The 21478-nt window shown below is 43.5% G+C and overlaps 1 protein-coding gene across 1 annotated transcript in view; it reads right to left on the bottom strand.

Moving 5' to 3' along the window:
- Positions 1 to 9168: 9168 nt before the first annotated feature.
- The window catches only part of LOC122928970 (lipolysis-stimulated lipoprotein receptor-like), an 82573-nt gene continuing 70263 nt past the window's right edge, over positions 9169 to 21478 (bottom strand). Inside the window, exons 5-6 of the mRNA XM_044282329.1 lie at positions 19454 to 19573; positions 9169 to 9573 (exon numbers count right to left, since the gene is read on the bottom strand). Of these exons, the coding sequence (XP_044138264.1) occupies positions 9548 to 9573; positions 19454 to 19573 (146 nt within the window). The 3' untranslated portion in view covers positions 9169 to 9547. The remainder of the gene's footprint in view (positions 9574 to 19453; positions 19574 to 21478) is intronic.

Here is a 21478-nt window from a genome sequence, read left to right on the forward strand (position 1 = left end):
CCATTTAGGCCTGTGGACACTCAGGCCTTCTGGGCCCGATGTTGGTGGCCGTCCCACGTTACACAGTCCCCATCCGCCACTATTTTTCACGGTGTGCAGTGCCCGCCTTACACCACCATGTCTCCTGTAACATCATACGTGCCCTGACCAACGCAGTTACTGGGAAGGTCGACTTAACCACTGACACATGGACAAGTGCTTTCAGCCAGGGACACTACATTTCCCTGACGGCACACTAGGTGAACGTTACGTACGTTAGTGGCTCCAACCCCCACTTCTCCTCCTCCTCCTTCACTTCCACCTCAGAGCTATCCTCTTGCAGCACGAGTCAGCCATCAGTCAGTAGCTGGAAGCAGTGTAGCACTGCTGTGGGGAAGCGTCAACAGGCCGTGCTTAAGATGATCTGCTTAGGTGACAAACGGCACACCGCCGCAGAGCTGTGGCAGGGGATAAGGGACCAGCCTGAGCTGTGGCTCTCGCCACTCAACCTACAACCACAGTTCCCAAATAAGACAGCTCACGACCTTTTCAATGTCTGCACGGGAAAGGAGCAATCCCATATGATGCATACGAAATAATCCCACACTGTGAACCGTTTAATAAACTACATTCTGAAGAGCAAGTTCGTCTGCTGGGATTATTTTAACCTACAACCAGGCATGGTTGTGTCTGATAATGGCCATAACTTGGTGGCGGCTTTGGAGCTTGGCAAGCTCACACACATACCCCGCCTAGCCCACGTGTTAAACTTAGTGGTTCAGCAGTTTCTCAAAACCTACCCCAATTTGCCTGAGCTACTGGTAAAGGTGCGCCGCGTGTGCCTATTTCCATAGGCGTGCGCAGCCTATTGCATTAGGGTGTGCACCCTAAAGCACAAACACACACGCGGGTGTGTATGTATATATATATATATATATATATATATATAAATATTTTATATACACACACACACACACAGTTATATTACCCCTGTACTTTATACAGGGGTAATATAACTGAGGAGGGCTATCAGGGGACAAAATACAGGGGGTGATATAACTAAGGGGTATCAAGGTACATTACACAGGGATAATATAATTTATATTACCCCTGTATAATGTCTGACAGCCTTCCTCAGTTATCTTACCCCTGTATAATAATGTACCCTGATACCACTGTTATATTACCTCTGTATAATTTACCCTAATACCCCTCAGTTATATTATATAACTGAGGGGTATCAAGGTACATTATACAGGGGACAACTAAGGAGGGGTAGCACTGTGGGACAGGGTACATACTTCTTTTTTATAATGCGTTATGGGTCCCAGACCGGAGCAGCTGGGCACCAAGTTCCCTTCCAACACTATCAGGCCGCGCCGCTGCCGTCCTCACCTCACTAGCAGGCGCGCGAGGTATGCAGCGTGACGTTAACTCTGCCGCCCAGACTGGACCACTCCCAGCCTGCGCCTGCACAGCACACATGGCTCTGCCTCCGCCGGGTCCGCCCCCCTATGTGAATTACTAGCCGGCCAGTGTAACAGTTAAAGTGGAATCAGCGGGGGGGGAGCTATTTCACCAAGTCAACGACAGCTTCCGTCGATCTGTCAACACTGCAGCAGCGCTTACAATTGCCAGCTCTCCGACTGTTGTGCCATGTGAGCACACGGTGGAACTCGACGTTTCACATGTTGGCCAGGCTTTGTGAGCAACAGAGGGCAGTAATGGAATACCAGCTGCAACATGGTCGTCGCCTTTCCAGTCAGCTTCCACTCTTCACAATCGAGGAGTGGGCATTGATGTCTGACCTCTGTGAGGTTTTAAGAAACTTTGAGGAATCAACACAGATGATGAGCGGCGATGCCGCTATTATCAGCGTAACCATCCCACTGCTGTGTCTACTCAAACGCTGCTCACAATTAAGGCCGACGCTTTGCATGTGGAAGAGGTGGAAATGGGGGAAGACATTACACAGGGTGATAGCCAGACCACCCTCAGTTCGTCTTCTCAGCGCAAATTGGATAATGATGAGGAGGAAGAGGAGAAGCAGGAGATGTTGCCTCCACTACAGAGGGTAGTTCCCATGGAAGTTTAATTCCATCTGTTCAGCATGGATGGGCAGAAGAGGAGGAAGAGGATGAGGAGATTGAGAGTCATCTTCCTGATGACGACAGCAAAGTCTTGCCTGTTGGGACTATTGGTTGACTTCATGTTAGGCTGCCTATCCCGTGACCCACGTGTTTTTTACGCATTTTGGACAACACTGATTACTGGTTATAATTTCTAATTGAAAAACCTGAGCACACCTAGGGTATTTGGTAAATAAGTGTTTTATTGCTTAGATCATACTAGTAGTATTAAAACATGGAAGAAATAATAATAGTAAAACCTTAAAGGGATAATACAGCCACAATAAGTTACAGTATATTATAAAAGTGTTATAAAAGCCTGTAAAAGCCCTATAAAATCATGCAGCTATAATACAGAATAATCAGTCCTAAAAACATTACAATCGATTGCAGGAGATCGTATTGTAGAGCATTGTATCAAATGTGTAGTGGAGAGTGGTTGGTTTGGACGCTGGGACAGCGCACAATAGAAGCCTCTCAACGCCTCTTAAATTTTATTCTCTGTATGTTAATATAAATATACTTGTTATAATTCTCTCATTTTAAATCTATAATAATGGACAACTAAAATATAGATGATCACACTCTCCGTTCAGATACAAGCACTATGAGACAACTAATATACCTAATAACTATAGTACAAACAACAACTGTTATCTTGACTCTAGCTTGGGCCATATAATTCATATCCTTAATTATACATATTCTCAAGTCAGAAATTGTTACCTTGCCACTTTGCAAATTGTAATTAAAATGTGGCAAGGAATACAAAAAATCGGATCGATACCGCATGGTTGTATCCTGCGTTTTTATTATAGTGCAACAGTGGTACAAATCATCGCGAAAACATGACTGCAATCACACATTCACAATATGGAATATCGCTAGTGCTTACTAACAATAAAAAAACACCGACATGCAAGAATTAAAGATAATGACATTTATCGGCCAGACAACGGCTTTTTCATGGACTTCCGGTTGTAAGTCCGGTCCGGACTTTGTAAGAACTTTTTCATGTGGAATATAAAAGGAGGGTCGCTTGGGGGGGTCGGATAACCACTGAGGAAGGGGATACTCTAGCCCCGAAACGCGTCTGGTCTGACCCCCCAAGCTTATGTGAGTGCACCACATTGAGGACACTAAAGGACGACTCTGGAACCGATCATCATTGGAAGGTTGGTAACCACTATTGGGATCCGAAAGAGGCGAGGTCGTAAGCAGTAACTAAACTGCAAACAGGTGACTAATCACGGCCGACCATAAAGGATCCATACGACCGCAACGAATACACCAGGAATAAACTTCGAAAGACGGCAGACACCGGTAAGAGCGTCCTATATCTTTAAAGTGAGATAACGCAAGATCGTTTCTTGACCCAAAGCGGGACGCCGCTAAGTCAGCTCCAAAACAGGTACTCACCAGAGTTTACCTCATCCGCTCCACTATTATGGAAATCATTTAATAACCGGTTTTAAGTAGTATACTGCTTGTATACATCGAGCCACTATACCATCTGAATCATCCACATCAGGGAAGTGTATCTATCCCAATAACTCAACGTTGCTACAGTCACAAACCGGGTCCTCTGCTTCTCATCACTATTCAATGTGTCTACACTGTGCGAGTACAAAGTAGCAAAATCAAAAGCGCACTGTTTTTATACCAATTCTAATGCATTGGACCTAAGGTGTACGCGTTGAGAGGCTTCTATTGTGCGCTGTCCCAGCGTCCAAACCAACCACTCTCCACTACACATTTGATACAATGCTCTACAATACGATCTCCTGCAATCGATTGTAATCTTTTTAGGACTGATTATTCTGTATAATGGCTGCATGATTTTATAGGGCTTTTACAGGCTTTTATAACACTTTTATAATATACTGTAACTTATTGTGGCTGTATTATCCCTTTAAGGTTTTACTATTACTATTTCTTCCATGTTTTAATACTACTAGTATGATCTAAGCAATAAAAGACTTATTTACCAAATACCCTAGGTGTGCTCAGGTTTTTCAATTAGAAATTATTACTGGTTACAGCAGTGGGGTGACGCTGCGAAACTGAGAGCACCCTTTTTGGTATATCAACCACCCTGTGCATCGCACTAACATATATTCACTGATTACAGGTTGTTTACCCTTCTCGACCTCTGCTACAAAGAGAACATCTCATTTCTCATTCCTGTGGTGGAGAGGACGAGCAAAATGGTGCAATACCAGAAGGTCCTTGTGGAAAAATTGCTTCAAAAATTTCCAGCTGACAACGTTGGCGGCAGAGTACGTAGTTTCTTGGGCAACCGAGGAGGGGAGACACACAGCAGTTCCAACAGAGGCAGGGCAACACTCTCCAAAGCCTGGGACAGTTTCATGACACCCCGCCAGCACCCTCACCCTGATGCGTGGCCTAGTGTCACAAGGAGAGAACATTTTTGGAAGATGGTGAAGGAGTACGTAGCAGACCGTGTCAGCATCCTCAGTGATCCCTGTGTGCCAGCGTTTTGTCAGAGCGGGTATTTAGTGCTGCTGGTGGCATAATAACTGATAAGCGCATGCGCCTGTCAACTGAAAATGCTAAATAAATATGGCCTGGATTGCCCCTGACTCCTCTCCTCCACCAGAGGAAAGCAGCTGAACATAAAGGCACTTTAAATGTGTTTTTATAATGTACTGAATACACTGTATTCCCATGCACCCCTTCCACCACAAAAAAGGGTATATGGTTCAATTTTCCTTTTCTTGTCCTCCTCCTCCTTCTCTTCCATCATATCAACATGCTTGTTAGTCAGCCCTCGCTCCTAATGTTGTAGAGGGTCAGCTCACCAGCCGGCCCCTGACCTACAATCTTTTAGAGGGCCAGCTCACCTGCAGGCCCTTGCATATAATGTTTTAGAGGGTCAGCTCACCAGCAGGTCCTCGTATATAATGTTTTTGAGGGTCAGCTCACCAGCAGGCCCTCAACCATAATGTTTTACAGGGTCAGCTCACCAGCAGGCCCTCACCTACAATCTTTTAGAGGGCCAGCTCACCTGCAGGCCTTTGCATGTTATGTTTTAGAAGGTTAGCTCACCAGCAGGCCCTCACCTATAATCTTTTAGCGGGTCAGCTCACCAGCAGGCCCCTTACCTACATTCTTTTAGAGGGTCAGCTCACCTGCAGGCCCTCACCTACAATATTTTAGAGGGTCAGCTCACCAGAAGGCCCTTGCATATAATGTTTTTGAAGGTCAGCTCACCAGCAGGCCTTCAACCATAATGTTTAACAGGGTCAGCTTACCAGCAGGCCCTCGCGCGTAATTTTTTCAATGGTTAGCTAAGCAGCAGGCACTCGCCCATAATTTTTTTAATGGTTACAATAATTCTCGATGGAAAAGTTGTTATTAACGGGCACATGAAATAAGAAAAAAATATATATCGGAATACCTCTTTAAGCAGGTTTATTAAAAGCCTTTTACTGATATATTTGTATCTTTTATCAGAGTTCCCTTAAAAGGCACATGTCAGCAGGATTAACCCTATTAAAACACGCAGGCTTCCTGGAAGGGTTGAGCCTGAGGATTAAAATACCTGTCTTGTGAAAATCGTTTGTGGCATTCCAATGAAAAAACTAAAATCTTTATACAAATGAGGACTTCAGTGCACAGAGAGGCGGGCCCATCACAGAAGAACTGAGGTGCACAGAGTGGTTAAGCCCCACCCCTTGTTGCACTGAAGCTCTCACTTGTATAAAGAATACAAGTCTTTTTTTCTTGGGAACTGTAGGATCCGTTTTCTATTGTGTCAGATTGTGTCAGAGAAAACAGATCCGTCCCCATTGACTTGCATTGTGGGTCATGATGGATCCGTCTTGCTCCGCATCCCAGGACGGAAAGCCAACCGCAGCATACTGCTCTCCGGTATGAGAACGGAACGGAATGCATTTTGGATCATTCAGTTCTGTTCAGTTACGTTTTAGCCCCATTGACAATGAATGGGGACAAATCGGAAGCGTTTTTCTCCGGTATTGAGATCCTCGGCCGGATCTCAATACCGGTAAAGAGAAACGCTAGTGTGAAAGTAGCCTACCTGGTGCCCTACTCTTTCCACCGATTCTTGGGCTCCTCCTCTGTAATTCAAGATGGCTGCACCACTTCTCAGACTACCTTTTGCATAATGTGAATTTGGTATCCCAAGACACTTCCTGACGCCCTTGGATTGGCCAGCAGTGATCACATGAAAAGTGCTGGCCTATCCAAAGCAGGGCTGGACAACAGGAAGTGTCTTGGTCTACCAAAGGCCCAGTATGCCCCAGGTAGTGTGAGAAGTGGTGTGGCCATCTTGAATGACAGAAAAGGAGCCTGGGAATCGTCGGATCTGCAGCACCAGGTCAGTATTCTGCTTGTTCCCCAGTTAATGTGAATGTTATCCATGAACCTGAGAATCGCTTTAAAAGAATTGTCCAGAAAAAAATATTATTTCTAGTGCTAAAAGGGCAGAGCGTGACTTCTAACTGTTCTTCCTGGAGTGTCCCTTTTAAGGTATTATATATTCAGATCTCCTAAAGTGCCAAACTATCCCAGCATCCCCATACTCCTTACCAAATGGAAGAGTCCTTTGAGCCCCACCTACTAGACTCTTTATAATCCAAGGAGTCATCATGTGACCAGATGACTGGCTGTCCTGCATATACAACTGGGGCCTTTCAGGGAAGCTCATTCAGATCCCCCCCAATGGTTTCATGTGACATTGAGCAACTTAACGGGAGATCTATGAGGACAATTACTTGTGAGGTCACATCATTGCCTAATTTTTAAGCGCATCTCTACGAAGATCAACCAGATTCTCATGTGGAGGGGTTCATGTTCTCCAAGTGCCAAAGTATCCCACCATCCCCATACTCCTTACAAAATGTCCTTTGAGCTCCGTCTACTAGACTCTTTAGAATCCAAGGAGTCATCCTGTGACCAGATGACTGGCTGTCCTCCACATAGATCTGGGGCCTTCCAGGGAAGCTCATTCAGATCCCCCCAATGGTTTCATGGAACATTTAGCAACTCATCGGGAGACCTATGAGGACGATAACTTGGGAGGTCACATCATTGCCTAATTTTTAAGCGCATCTCTACGAAGATCAACAAGATTTTCCTGTGGAGGAGTTTATGTTCTCCAAACCCCAGTAAGGACTTTAGTACCAGATTCAGTTATAAATAGCCAAGTAAAGTTCTGAGGCCTGATGGCTTTTGTAGGGAATTTAAAAAAACTTTCAGATCAGACCTTTATCACCTCCTGAATTTATTTAACCATATCTTGGATTCAGATGTATCGGCTGACCGCAGCAATGAAGGGTGCTTATCTCTCCTTCCTAAAGGGGTTGTCCACTTTCTGGTTACTGTTGAAGAAGATGACTATATGGCACTTAATAATACAGTCTTTGTTGAAATTCTGCATCATTTTCTATATTTCATAATTTGGCGGGTGCTGTCTCTCCTTGCGGATATCACCTTAATCAGCTGGAGGAGACTTATAGACCATGCACGCTTCTCTGGATTTCTGGGAAGAAAGAGATGCAAATGAGCTCTTAGCAAGCTCTGCCACTAATGCCACCAGACTTAGGCCGCTCACCCAGTTCTCTCTGCTCTGCACTGATGAGGGGCAATCACCCGAAACAGCTGTCTGCAGATGAGATGCTGGCTTATTTATTATCCGAGTCATGTCTCAAGGCCTGTTGAAAGGGTCAAACATTGATAGCTGCCTTACATCTGGCGGCATTAGGGTACATTCACACGACCGTACAATTTTATCCGCATCCGTTCCGCATTTTTTGCAGCCCCATTCAAGTCAATGGATCCGCAAATAGCGGATGACATACCGAATGGTTTCAGTATGTCATCAGTTTTTTGCGGATCCGTTTCCGTATTATTGAAGGCCTTAATAATCCTTTTTTTTTCTCTTTTTTTTCCTTCCGTTTTTTGCGGACCCTAACAAACAGAAGACATACGGAACACAAACGGAAGTCATTCGTCCGCAAAATGCGGACACACGGTTCCGTTATTTGCAGACCGCAAAACGGAAAGGATTACACACGGTCGTGTGAATGTACCCTAGAGGTAGAGCTTGTTAACAGCTCCTTTGCATCCCTTCTTCCCTATATTTCATAAGGTATATGCCCCCTTGTTTGTCAGGTCTTTAGCCCCGTCCACGCAGAGGTCTTGTCCCCTCCGTGCGATGTCTCCTTCAGTCAAACACACTGCACTTTCCATCTGCACTTGTTCTGTCGGGAGTTTAGTGCAGGGGCAGTGTTTGTGAATGGAGGTTTAGTAACTAATTGTGTTCCCCTGATAATGGCATCTATCCTTATGACTCTGTCATTCCTACTAGAAGTGTAAGAATGAATTAATAGCAGTCTGCAGTAAAGGTCCAGCTTGGTGTTACCAGTTGGAGAGTGTGTCCCCTGCGTAGTCTGACACTATTCAATCAGTGCTGCTGGTGTGCAGAGGACACCCCCCCCCCCATAAGTAAAGTAAATCACCTACTGCCCTGCAGTCAAAGTCTGATCAGCACAAGGAAGAATGGGATTCTTTGCAGAAAGGTAAGTCTATTAGGTGGTGGAATACATGCATCTCTTCTGCATAAAGCTGTGTGTATGAATATATATATATACTGGCAGAAATCTCTATCCCTAACAAATCATGGGACATTGACCACATGATGTATGGAGCTCCAATATTTCAAGGGGTTGTTCACTCCTTTACTATTGATGACATTAATGTCTGATCAGTGGGGGTCTGACACCTGGTGCCCCCCCCCAGGACCAGCGTTTCAGATTAGCTTGGGTGCCGACTTCGGTAATGGATGGAGCTGATTACTGCAGCTCTGCTTCCACTGAGAGGGGTGCTGCAGTTACACGCTCCGTCTACTACACCCTGGAGAACTGCTGATCGGTGTCGGACCCCCGCTGATCAGATATTGATGAGCTACCTTGGCGATAGGCCATCAATAGAAAAGGGGTAAAGAGGGTGGACAACCACTTTAAGGATGACGAAATATAGTATATTGATGCCATGCAAGTGGTCACGTTATTAAACCATTTGACCGCCGCCATTTTGGTTCCCATGGCAGTGGCGGTGGGATATTGGACGTGGGACAAGCAGCTCAGGTGGGCACAGCACGGACCGCGTGACCATTTCACCTCTGTTTTTTTACAATGGAGAACAACACCTTCCATCGAAAAAGAAAAATGCAGCAAGAAATTCTTCAAAATCTGCGAGAAGTATATTGATGTACGACCATTATCTACCAGAACGGATCTGTTTCTTCGTTTTCATCGCGGACCAGTTTATGAAGGAGCAGTTGGCGGCGGATGTGGTGGGGGAGATGAAATATAACATTGGACATCTGTCAGACATGGGATCTTTGATTTATTGGAGTTGTTCTTGATTCTTGATTGTAGATGGCTTGTATCTTATTTTTGTATTTTACTTTTGTGACCTAATAAAGAAAATAAAAATAAAAGATTAGACAAAGAGGTCTTCTGTTTCCAGATACAGCACCACTCCTGTTCGTAACCATAGATGGTATTGTACTTCTGACATACAGCTAGGGTTACTGCTTTTCCCAACAAAAAATACCGGCCAAGTTAAGCCACACCCCAAAGGGGGTGGGGGCGTGGCTTAACACAGGGTGTTAAGTCGCTGTCATACTGTGGCTCCCAATAATATTAATGCCTCCATTAATGGCTCCCCAGTAATATTAATGCCCCCAATAGTTCCCCAGCATTAAAAACGCCCCCATTACTGCCCCCCAGAATTAATATTGCCCCATTAGTGCCCCAATAATATTAATGCCCCTAGTAATAGTAATGCCCCATTAATGCGCCTGAGAATGAATAATGCCCCCATTAGTGTGCCCCAGAATTACTAATGCCCCCATTAGTGCCCAACAGTAAGAATAATGCCCCATTAGTGCCCCCCAATAAGAATAATGTCCCCATTAGTGTCCCCAGTAAGAATAATGCCTCAATTACTGCCCCCAATAAGAATAATGCCTCAATAGTGTCCCCAGTAAGAATAATGCCTCCATTAGTGCCCCCCAGTAAGAATAATGCCTCCATTAGTGCCCCCAGTAAGAAAAAATGCCTCCATTAGTGCCCTCAGAAAGAAAAATGCTTAAATTACTGCCCCATTAAGAATAATGCCTCAATAGTGTCCCCAGTAAGAATAATGCCTTTATTAGTGCCACCAGTAAGAATAATGCCTCCATTAGTGCCCCCCAGTAAGAATAATGCCTTCATTAGTGCCCCCAGTAAGAATAATGCCTCAATAGTGTCCCCAGTAAGAATAAAGCCTCCATTAGTGCCCCCCAGTAAGAATAATGCCTCCATTAGTGCCCCCAGTAAGAAAAAATGCCTCCATTAGTGCCCTCAGAAAGAAAAATGCTTAAATTACTGCCCCATTAAGAATAATGCCTCAATAGTGTCCCCAGTAAGAATAATGCCTTTATTAGTGCCACCAGTAAGAATAATGCCTCCATTAGTGCCCCCCAGTAAGAATAATGCCTTCATTAGTGCCCCCAGTAAGAATAATGCCTCAATAGTGTCCCCAGTAAGAATAATGCCTCCATTAGTGCCCCCCAGTAAGAATAATGCCTCCATTAGTGCCCCCAGTAAGAAAAAATGCCTCCATTAGTGCCCTCAGAAAGAAAAATGCTTAAATTACTGCCCCATTAAGAATAATGCCTCAATAGTGTCCCCAGTAAGAATAATGCCTTTATTAGTGCCACCAGTAAGAATAATGCCTCCATTAGTGCCCCCCAGTAAGAATAATGCCTTCATTAGTGCCCCCAGTAAGAATAATGCCTCAATAGTGTCCCAGTAAGAATAAAGCCTCCATTAGTGCCCCCAGTGAGAATAATGCCTCCATTAGTGCCCCCCAGTAAGAATAATGTCTCTATTAGTGCCCCCAATAAGAATAATGCCTCAATTTGTACCCCCCAGTAATAATAAGGCCTCCATTAGTGCCCTTCAGTAAGAACAATGCCTCAATTAGTGCCCCCAGTAAGAATAATGCCTCAATAGTGTCCGCAGTAAGAATAATGCCTCAATAGTGTCCGCAGTAAGAATAATGCTCTATTAGTGCCCCCAATAAGAATAATGCCTCCATTAGTGCGCCCCAGTAAGAATAATGCATCCATTAGTGCCCCCAGTAAGAATAATGCCTCCATTTGTGCCCCCAGTAAGACTAATGCCTCCATTAGTGCCCCCAGTGAGAATAATGCCTCCATTAGTGCCCCCTAGTAAGAATAATGTCTCTATTAGTGCCCCCAATAAGAATAATGCCTCAATTTGTACCCCCCAGTAATAATAAGGCCTCCATTAGTGCCCTTCAGTAAGAACAATGCCTCAATTAGTGCCCCCAGTAAGAATAATGCCTCAATAGTGTCCGCAGTAAGAATAATGCCTCAATAGTGTCCGCAGTAAGAATAATGCTCTATTAGTGCCCCCAATAAGAATAATGCCTCCATTAGTGCGCCCCAGTAAGAATAATGCATCCATTAGTGCCCCCAGTAAGAATAATGCCTCCATTTGTGCCCCCAGTAAGACTAATGCCTCCATTAGTGCCCCCAGTGAGAATAATGCCTCCATTAGTGCCCCCCAGTAGGAATAATGTCTCCATTAGTGCCCCCAATAAGAATAATGCCTCCATTTGTACCCCCAGTAATAAGGCCTCCATTAGTGCCCCCAGTAAGAATAATGTCTCAATTAGTGCCCTTCAGTAAGAACAATGCCTCAATTAGTGCTCCCAGTAAGAATAATGCCTCAATAGTGTCCGCAGTAAGAATAATGCTTTATTAGTGCCCCCAATAAGAATAATGCCTCCATTAGTGCGCCCCAGTAAGAATAATGCCTCCATTAGTGCCCCCAGTAAGAATAATGCCTCCATTAGTGCCCCCAGTAAGAATAATGCCTCCATTTGTGCCCCCAGTAAGACTAATGCCTCCATTAGTGCCCCCAGTGAGAATAATGCCTCCATTAGTGCCCCCAGTAAGAATAATGTCTCCATTAGTGCTCCAATAAGAATAATGCCTCCATTTGTACCCCCAGTAAAATTAAGGCCTCCATTAGTGCCCCCAGTGAGAATAATGCCTCCATTAATGCCCCACAGTAAGAATAATGTCTCCATTAGTGCCCCCCAGTAAGAATAATGTCTCCATTAGTGCCCCCAATAAGAATAATGCCTCCATTTGTACCCCCAGTAATAATAAGGCCTCCATTAGTGCCCCCAGTAAGAATAATGCCTCCATTAGTGCCCCCAGTAAGAATAATGCCTCCATTTATACCCCCCAGTAAGAATAATGCCTCCATTTGTACCCCCCAGTAAGAATAATGCTTCCATGATTGGCCCCCAGTAAGAATAATGCCTCCATTAGTGCCCCCATTAATAATAATGCCTCCATTAGTACCCCCAGTAAGAATATTGCCTCAATAGTGTCCCCAGTAAGAATTATGCCTCCATTAGTGCCCCCAGTAGGAATAATGCCTCCAGTAGTGCCCCCCAGTAAGAATAATGCCTCAATAGTGTCCCCAGTAAAAGTACTGCCTCCATTAGTGCCCCCAGTGAGAATAATGCTCCCCGGTAAGAATAATGTCTCCATTAGTGCCCTTCAGTAAGAATAATGCTTCAAATAGTGTCCCCAGTAAGAATAATGCCTCAATAGTGTCCCCAGTAAGAATAATGCCTCCATTAGTTCCCCCAGTAAGAATAATGCCTCTATTAGTGCCCCCAGTAAGAATAATGCCTCCATTAGTGCCCCCAATAAGAATAATGCCTCAATTAGTGTCCCCAGTAAGAATAATGCCTCAATAGTGCCCCCAGTAAGAATAATGCCTCCATTTGTGCCCCCAGTAAGAATGCCTCCATTAGTGCCCCCAGTGAGAATAATGCCTCAATAGTCTCCCCAGTAAGAATACTGCCTCCATTAGTGCCCCCAGTGAGAATGATGCCTCCATTAGTGCCCCCAGTAAAAATAATGTCTCCATTAGTGTCCCCAATAAGAATAATGCCTCTATTAGTGCCCCCAGTAAGAATAATGCATCCATTAGTACCCCCAGTAAGAATAATGCCTCCATTAGTGCCCCCAGTAAGAATAATGCCTCTATTAGTGCCCTTCAGTAAGAATAATGCCTCCATTAGTGTCCCCAGTAAGAATAATGCCTCAATAGTGTCCCCAGTAAGAATAATGCCTCCATTAGTGCCCCCAGTAAGAATAATGCCTCCATTAGTGCCCCCAGTAAGAATAAGGCCTCAATAGTGTCCCCAGTAAGAATACTGCCTCCATTATTGCCCCCAGTAAGAATACTGCCTCCATTATTGCCCCCAGTAAGAATAATGTCTCCATTAGTGCCCCAATAAGAATAATGCCTCCATTAGTGCCCCCAGTAAGAATAATGCCTCCATTAGTGCCCTTCAGTAAGAATAATGCCTCCATTAGTGCCCCCAGTAAGAATAATGCCTCAATAGTGTCCCCAGTAAGAATAATGCCTCCATTAGTGCCCCCAATAAGAATAATGCCTAAATTAGTGCCCCCAGTAAGAATAATGCCTCCATTAGTGCCCCCAGTAAGAATAATGCCTCCATTTGTACCCCCCAGTAAGAATAATGCCTCCATTAGTGGCCGCCAGTAAGAATAATGCCTCCATTAGTGCCCCCAATAACAATAATGCCTCCATTAGTGCCCCCAATAAGAATAATGCCTCCATTAGTGCCCCCAATAAGAATAATGCCATAATTAGTGTCCCCAGTAAGAATAATGCCTCAATAGTGCCCACAGTAAGAATAATGCCTCCATCTGTGCCCCCCCAGTAAGAATAATGCCTCAATTAGTGCCCCTAGTAAGAATAATTCCTCAATTAGTGTCCCCAGTAAGAATAATGCCTCAATAGTGTCCCCAGTAAGAACAATTCCTCCATTAGTGTCCCCAGTAAAAATAATTCCTCCATTAGTGCCCCCAGTAAGAATAATGCCTCCATTAGTGCCCCCCCAGTAAGAATAATGCCTCCATTAGTGCCCTCCCAGTAAGAATAATACCTCCATTAGTGCCCCCAGTTTGAATAATGCCCCATTAGTGCCCCCCAATAATATTAGTGCCTCCATTAGTGCCCCAGTAATAATAATGCCCCCATTAATGCTCCCAGTAAGAATAATGCCCCCATTAGTGCCCCAGTAAGAATAATGCCCCCATTAATAGCCCCAGTAAGAGTAATACCCCCATTAATAGCCCCAGTAAGAGTAATAGCCCCCATTAGTGCCCCCAGTAAGAGTAATGCCCAAATTAGTGCCTCCTTCTCTGTTTCCCCTTTGCACTGCTGGAGGATGCACATAAATTATGATGAGGTGTGACTGGAGTTGTTTTTACTCCTATTTTTATGGCTGTTTGCAGGCATAAATGATAAAAAGTTTAGCCCGCACTGCTCCTTCGCAAGAACAGCAGAAAACCGCCCGTGTGACAATATAAAAAGTCGAAAAATATATATTTTTTTCACTCCAAAAAAATTGCATAAAAATGTTCTTAAATGACCTCCATTGTGTACCACGAATCATCTACTGACTGAAGATCGCTTAGATTTTTCTTATTCTTTTTTACTGTTTTCTTTCTAGGGTGAAAATTCAGTCAGGAGTTTTTGATATTTTTTTTTTGCCCATGAATTGCAGAATTTGATCATAGATTGGTCCTGCCTTGTGGATGCCGAGGCCAAGGTATATGATGTGGATGGTTAGTTGGGGATTGTTAAACCGTATTTTCTTTTTATTCTTTACAAAAAAACTTGTAATTACATTTTTTGATATGAAAGGGTTATGGGGGTCATTTATGAAGAAAAATACGCCACTCTTTGGCGTATTTTAGGCGCACATTTTGTCACAAAGGGGTTTTGCAGCAAAATGTGCACCTTTTCCCCACTCGCACCACTTTTCCGAGGTGGCGGGAAAAGGGAGCGTGGTGTGGGCAGGGAAAAATATGTATCGGCTAGTCCATCTAATTACCATTTTCTATGCTACGTTATGGCCTGGAAAATGGTCAAGAGAGCTGGCATAGTTTAAACCATGTCGCGTGGACCGCAGAACAAAGCGCTAAGGTTATGTAGAGGCCTGGGCCGCTACATAACTTAGGTGCATCCTCCACCGCCAGCGCAGGGGTATTAAAGTGGACCTCTCCTCTCTCCTGACATGCCTGTTTTAAAAGCTTCACCCCAAACTTGTACCAATGAAACCGTCATCTCATTATGCAAAAATAATACCCTATCTAAGACAATCGCCCAAAAAAAAAATAAACATGGCTCTCAGACTAGCCCCAGTAAAATATGATTTATTTTTCTTTCAAAAAAGATATTATTCTGTAAAACTTAAATAAATAAAAAAGTATACATATTAGGTATTGCCACGTCCATAACGACCTGCTCTATAAAAATATCCCATGACCTAACCCCTCAGGTAAACACCGTAAAAAAAAAAAAAGGGGTAAAAAAGCAATTTTTTGGGTAACCTTACATCACAAAAAGTGTAATACAAAGCGATCAAAAAGTCATATGCACCCTAACATAGTACCAATCAAACCGTCATAAAAATATGAGTGCCTACATAAGACAGTCGCCCAAAAAAATAAAAAAAAATATGGCTTTCAGAATATGGAGACACTAAAAGAATTTTTTTTTCTAAAATGCTTTATTATGCAAAACTGAAACAACCAACCAAACAAAAAAAGTTGTCAAATTTGGTATCGTCGCATCCGTAACAACCTGCTCTATAAAAATAGCTCATGATCTAACCTGTCAGATGAATGTTGTAAATACCAAAAAATAAAAACAGCGCCAAAACAGCTATTTTTTGTTACCTGGCCTCACAAAAAGTGTGATATAGAGCAACCAAAAATCATCTGTACCCTAAAATAGTACCAACAAAACTGCCACCTTATCTCGTAGTTTCCAAAATGGGGTAACTTTTTTGAAGTTTCTACTCTAGGGGTGCATCAGGGGGGGCTTCAAATGGGACATGGCGTCAAAAAAACCAGTCCATCAAAATCTGCCTTCCAAAAACCGTATGGCGTTCCTTTCCTTCTGCGCTCTGCCGTCGGCCCGTACAGCAGTTTATGATCACATATGGGGTGTTTCTGTAAACTACAGAATCAGAGCCATAAATATTGAGTTTAGTTTGGCTGTTAATTCTTGCTTTGTTAGCAGAAAAAAATTATTCAAATGGAAAATCTGCCCAAAAAGTGAAATTCTGAAATTTTATCTCCAATTTCCATTAATTCTTTTGGAACACCTAAAGGGTTAACAAGGTTGTAAAATCAGTTTTGAATACCTTGAGTATTTTCTAAAATGGGGTCAATTTTTGGGAGTTTCTACTCTAGGGGTGCATCAGGGAGCTTCAAAGGTACATGGTGTCAAAAAACCAGTCCAGCAAAATCTGCCTTCCAAAAACCATATGGCGTTCCTTTCCTTCTGCTTCCTGCCGTGTGCCCGTACAGCAGTTTACGACCACATATTTGGCTAATAATCCTTGCTTTGTTAGCGGGAAAAAAATTATTAAAATGGAAAATCTGCCAAAAAAGTGAAATTCTGAAATTTCATATCCATTTTCAATGAATTCTTGTGGAACACCTAAAGGGTTAACAAAGTTTTTAAAATCAGTTTTGAATACCTTGAGGGGTGTAGTTTCTAAAATGGGGTCACTTTTTTGGAGTTTCTACTCTAGGGGTGCATCAGGGGGGCTTCAAATGGGACATAGTGTCAAAAAAAACAGTACAATATGTGACGAGAAAACTCTCTTAGAACGGCCTGGATAAGTAAAGTTTTCACCAACATAAAGTGACACTGGTCAGATTTGCAAAAATCAGTCTGGTCCTTAAGGTGAAAAATGGCCCGGTCCTTAAGGGGTTAAGACCAGCATTTAAATCATCGGTCTTAATAAATAACCCTTTATGTTTTTACACTGTGATATAGAGAGTTTGTTGTATCATTGTGTAGACCTTTTATATTGAGGATGAAATGTGTAACTTCTTAAAAACTGATGATCACTCAGACTTTGTGGCTTTTTTTTTTTTAAGATTCATTATCAGTTTGTACATTTTCATAATTGTCTATTTTTCTTAAAGTGAGTGGAACTGTACTCAGGACAAATATGGAATGGGAAGAGGAAACCTGGGACCTCCAGCATAGAGAGAAATAGTGGAAAGAACAGTACAGATTATTTCAGGAGGGAAATGTGCTGATTTGGTGGGAGGTCCCAGAGTTATAGTGCCGAAAAGAAACAGGTTTCACAGCAGCACTGAGCATATTTATATGAGACTTTTTGGGGGAAAAACTGTGGCATTTTTTAAAAGTAAATAAAGTAAATGTTTATTTCTCCTTTACATTTACATTTTTTTGCAGCTGCCTTTTTTTTGGGGGGGATGCTGCTCTGGCTGTGACTGGAGTAGAATTCTTATGGTTACCAGTAGGGATGAGCGAATTTCATATTTTTAAATTCGTTTTCGGTTCTTGTTGTGGCATTTACTGAATTGCGTTATGGATTCCATTACCACGAACCATAACGCAATACCATGACGGAATGCATAACAGGATAAGTATGAAATCTGATATTCACTCATCCCTAGTTACTAGGTTTTAACTGTTCCTTTTATACACCGTGTACATACATTACTTATCCTGTACTGACCCTGAGTTACATCCTGTATTATACTCCAGAGCTGTACTCACTATTCTGCTGGTGCAGTCACTGTGTACATACATTACATTACTTATCCTGTACTGACCCTGAGTTGTATCCTGTATTATACTCCAGAGCTGTACTCACTATTCTGCTGGTGGAGTCACTGTGTACATACATTACATTACTTATCCTGTACTGATCCTGAGTTACATCCTGTATTATACTCCAGAGCTGCACTCACTATTCTGCTGGTGCAGTCACTGTGTACATACATTACTTATCCTGTACTGACCCTGAGTTGTATCCTGTATTATACTCCAGAGCTGTACTCACTATTCTGCTGGTGGAGTCACTGTGTATATACATTACATTACTTATCCTGTACTGATCCTGAGTTACATCCTGTATTATACTCCAGAGCTGCACTCACTATTCTGCTGGTGCAGTCACTGTGTACATACATTACTTATCCTGTACTGACCCTGAGTTGTATCCTGTATTATACTCCAGAGCTGTACTCACTATTCTGCTGGTGGAGTCACTGTGTACATACATTACATTACTTCTCCTGTACTGATCCTGAGTTACATCCTGTATTATACTCCAGAGCTGCACTCACTATTCTGCTGGTGGAGTCACTGTGTACATACATTACATTACTTATCCTGTACTGATTCTGAGTTACATCCTGTATTATACTCCAGAGCTGCACTCACTATTCTGCTGGTGCAGTCACTGTGTATATACATTATTTATCCTGTACTGATCCTGAGTTACATCCTGTATTATACTCCAGAGCTGCACTTACTTTTCTGCTGGTGGAGTCACTGTGTACATACATTACTTATCCTGTACTGATCCTGAGTTACATCCTGTATTATACTCCAGAGCTGCACTCACTATTCTGCTGGTGCAGTCACTGTGTACATACATTACTTATCCTGCACTGATCCTGAGTTACATCCTGTATTATACTCCAGAGCTGCACTCACTATTCTGCTGGTGGGGTTGCTGTGTACATACAAGGGATATTTTATTCTGCATCTACAGTATATCCCAGTACACTGTTGGCGACACTTCCCAGCATATATGTCACTCAAGTAGTCTATGTGCAAACACTAAACAAGCATGGTATGGTCCCTTCTTACACAAAGCTGGATTTAGGCTACTTTCACACTTGCGGCAGGACGGATCCGACAGGCTGTTCACCCTGTCGGATCCGTCCTTCCGCTATTTCGCCGTGCCACCGGACCGCAGCTCCGTCCCCATTGACTATAATGGGGACGGGGGTGGAGCTCCGGCGCAGTATGACGGTGCACAGCGAAAGCCGCCGGACTAAAAAGTCCTGCATGTCCGACTTTTTAGTCCGACGGCTTTCCCCGTGCACCGTCATGCTGCGCCGGAGCTCCGCCCCCGCCCCCATTATAGTCAATGGGGAAGGAGCGGCGGTCCGGCGGCATGGCGAAATAGCAGAAGGACGGATCCGACATGGTGAACAGCCTGTCGGATACGTCCTGCCGCAAGTGTGAAAGTAGCCTTACACATCCCTGTCACATGCTGCTACACAGGGCACAGTCTGCTGCCTCTCCTGTGCCTTGGTTTTTATCACTGAAATCTGCGGGATAAAGGGCAGACAGATGCAGCCATGATGACGACACTCTTACCTAATACCAATAGCTCAGCATAAGCCTCATTGTTTCCAGACAGGTCCTGTGGTGAGAAGACTGTACAGTAGTAAACGCCGCTATCTCCGAAAAACGTTTGTTCAAAGGTGAGATCTGCATCTGCCAAATAAAGAGAAATGGAAGGTTACCGTCACCTAAACATCGAGAGCTGTGAAATACAATGGCGCCAAAGTCACTAAATCAAACAACTGTTTCAATTAGCTTAAACAAGCTTGAAAAGCCATATATCCCTGCATACAGTGCACTATAAATCTAGACACAGGTTAGGGGAGGCAGGTTCGTGTGGGTTGGCACGATCATAGTACGCAAAGTGTTGTCGCTCGACAAGCGTCAGGCAGTTAAACATGGCAGATAGACAGTGCAGGAGACAGGGATACTATGTGAACTGCAAAAAGAACATTTACCACAACTCAGGTATTTTGCAGTATTATCTTTTTGTGTTCACTGCTCCACTTTTCATTGTTGCTGCTCTCTACCTTCACATTCATCCACAATTTCTGCCATTTATTCCTTATATCTACATAAGCCCCTCCCTCCTTCCCTCTCTCATCTTCAGTTCACACACTTTTTGTCCTTCGCCCTGACGCACCTTACTCCATGGTGCAGATTAAAAAACACATGCCACATAGAGAAACTCTGGAAATCGTATTAATATTCACTATACATATTCTTTTGCCTCTTTTAACTGTGCTCTCTAAAACTCACTTGGGGTGTAACAAACTCCCCATGATCCATGACTTCTTCCTCTCCCAATCTCTGAACTTGCTGACCCTCACAGAAACTTGGCTTAAACATTCTGACTCTGCCACTCTATCCTATGGTGGGCTACACTTTTCCCCATACCCACAGACCTGATGACAGGAATGGTGGAGGAGTAGTCATACTTTCTCCACAGTGCACATTTCTAGTCATTACCCCGTACCATCTCTCACATTCCCCTCTTTTGACGTCGACACCATCAGACTCTTCCATCCATTCCCCCTGTGAGTTGCGGTTGTCTGTCGTCCCCCAGGTTCCCCCCACCAGTTCGTGGATCATTTTGCTGCCTAGTTTCCTCACTTCCTATAATCTAAATTACCAACTCTTGTTATAGGTGATTTTTATATTCATATTGACTATGCTATTTCCCTATCAGGCCTCTCACAGCTTTTTCTCTCTGTCACAAAGACTGCAATACACTTGATCTAGTCTTCTTCTGCCTCTGCTCAGTCTCAGACTTTATTAACTACCTCTTCCCGCTTTTTGACCATAATCTTCTTTCCTTTACTTTAAAGATCTCTCTCTCTTCTCATGACATTTCTACCTTTCACACACACAGAAATCTACATGCCATTAAATCCCAGCAACTCATTGACACCCTACAGTTATCTCTTGCCCTAATCTCTTCCCTATCCTCTCCAAACCTGGCTGCCAATCATTCCAACCATACCCTCAAAACCACTTTGGATGAAGCAGCTCCAATTACAATCCGAACTCCCCGACACGTCAACCCTGGCACACACCTGATGTGCAGAATGCTTATGGAGAAAATCACTAATACCTGCAGATTTTCTCCATTATAAAATTATGCTTAAAACCTCCAACTCTGCCTTCCACATTGTGAAAGAAAACAATTTCACCTCTCCCATCTCTTCACTCTCAAAACACCTAAAGGACTCCTTCATACTGTACTTCTCACTCTCTTCTAAGCCCTAAAATGCATGTGCCCATCACTGACCTCTGTACCAAAGACGTGGCCCCTTACTTTAGAGATCAGATTGGTAACATCAGGAAGGAAATAATTTCACAGTTCCCAATGTCTTTTCTACTCTCGCTTAATAAGTTACCTTTCTGCAAACTCTCTTCCTGATCCCTTACAATCTGTCTTTCGCCCCTTCACTCTACAAAAACTGCCCTTACTGAAGTGTCTAACGATCTCCTGACAGCAAAAAGAAATGACAACTATTCTCTACTAATTCTTCAGGATCTCTCTGCGGCATTTGATACGGTAGACCACAAACTCCT

This window comes from Bufo gargarizans, chromosome 2 (assembly GCF_014858855.1).
Source record: "Bufo gargarizans isolate SCDJY-AF-19 chromosome 2, ASM1485885v1, whole genome shotgun sequence".
NCBI classification, from domain to species: Eukaryota; Metazoa; Chordata; class Amphibia; order Anura; family Bufonidae; genus Bufo; species Bufo gargarizans.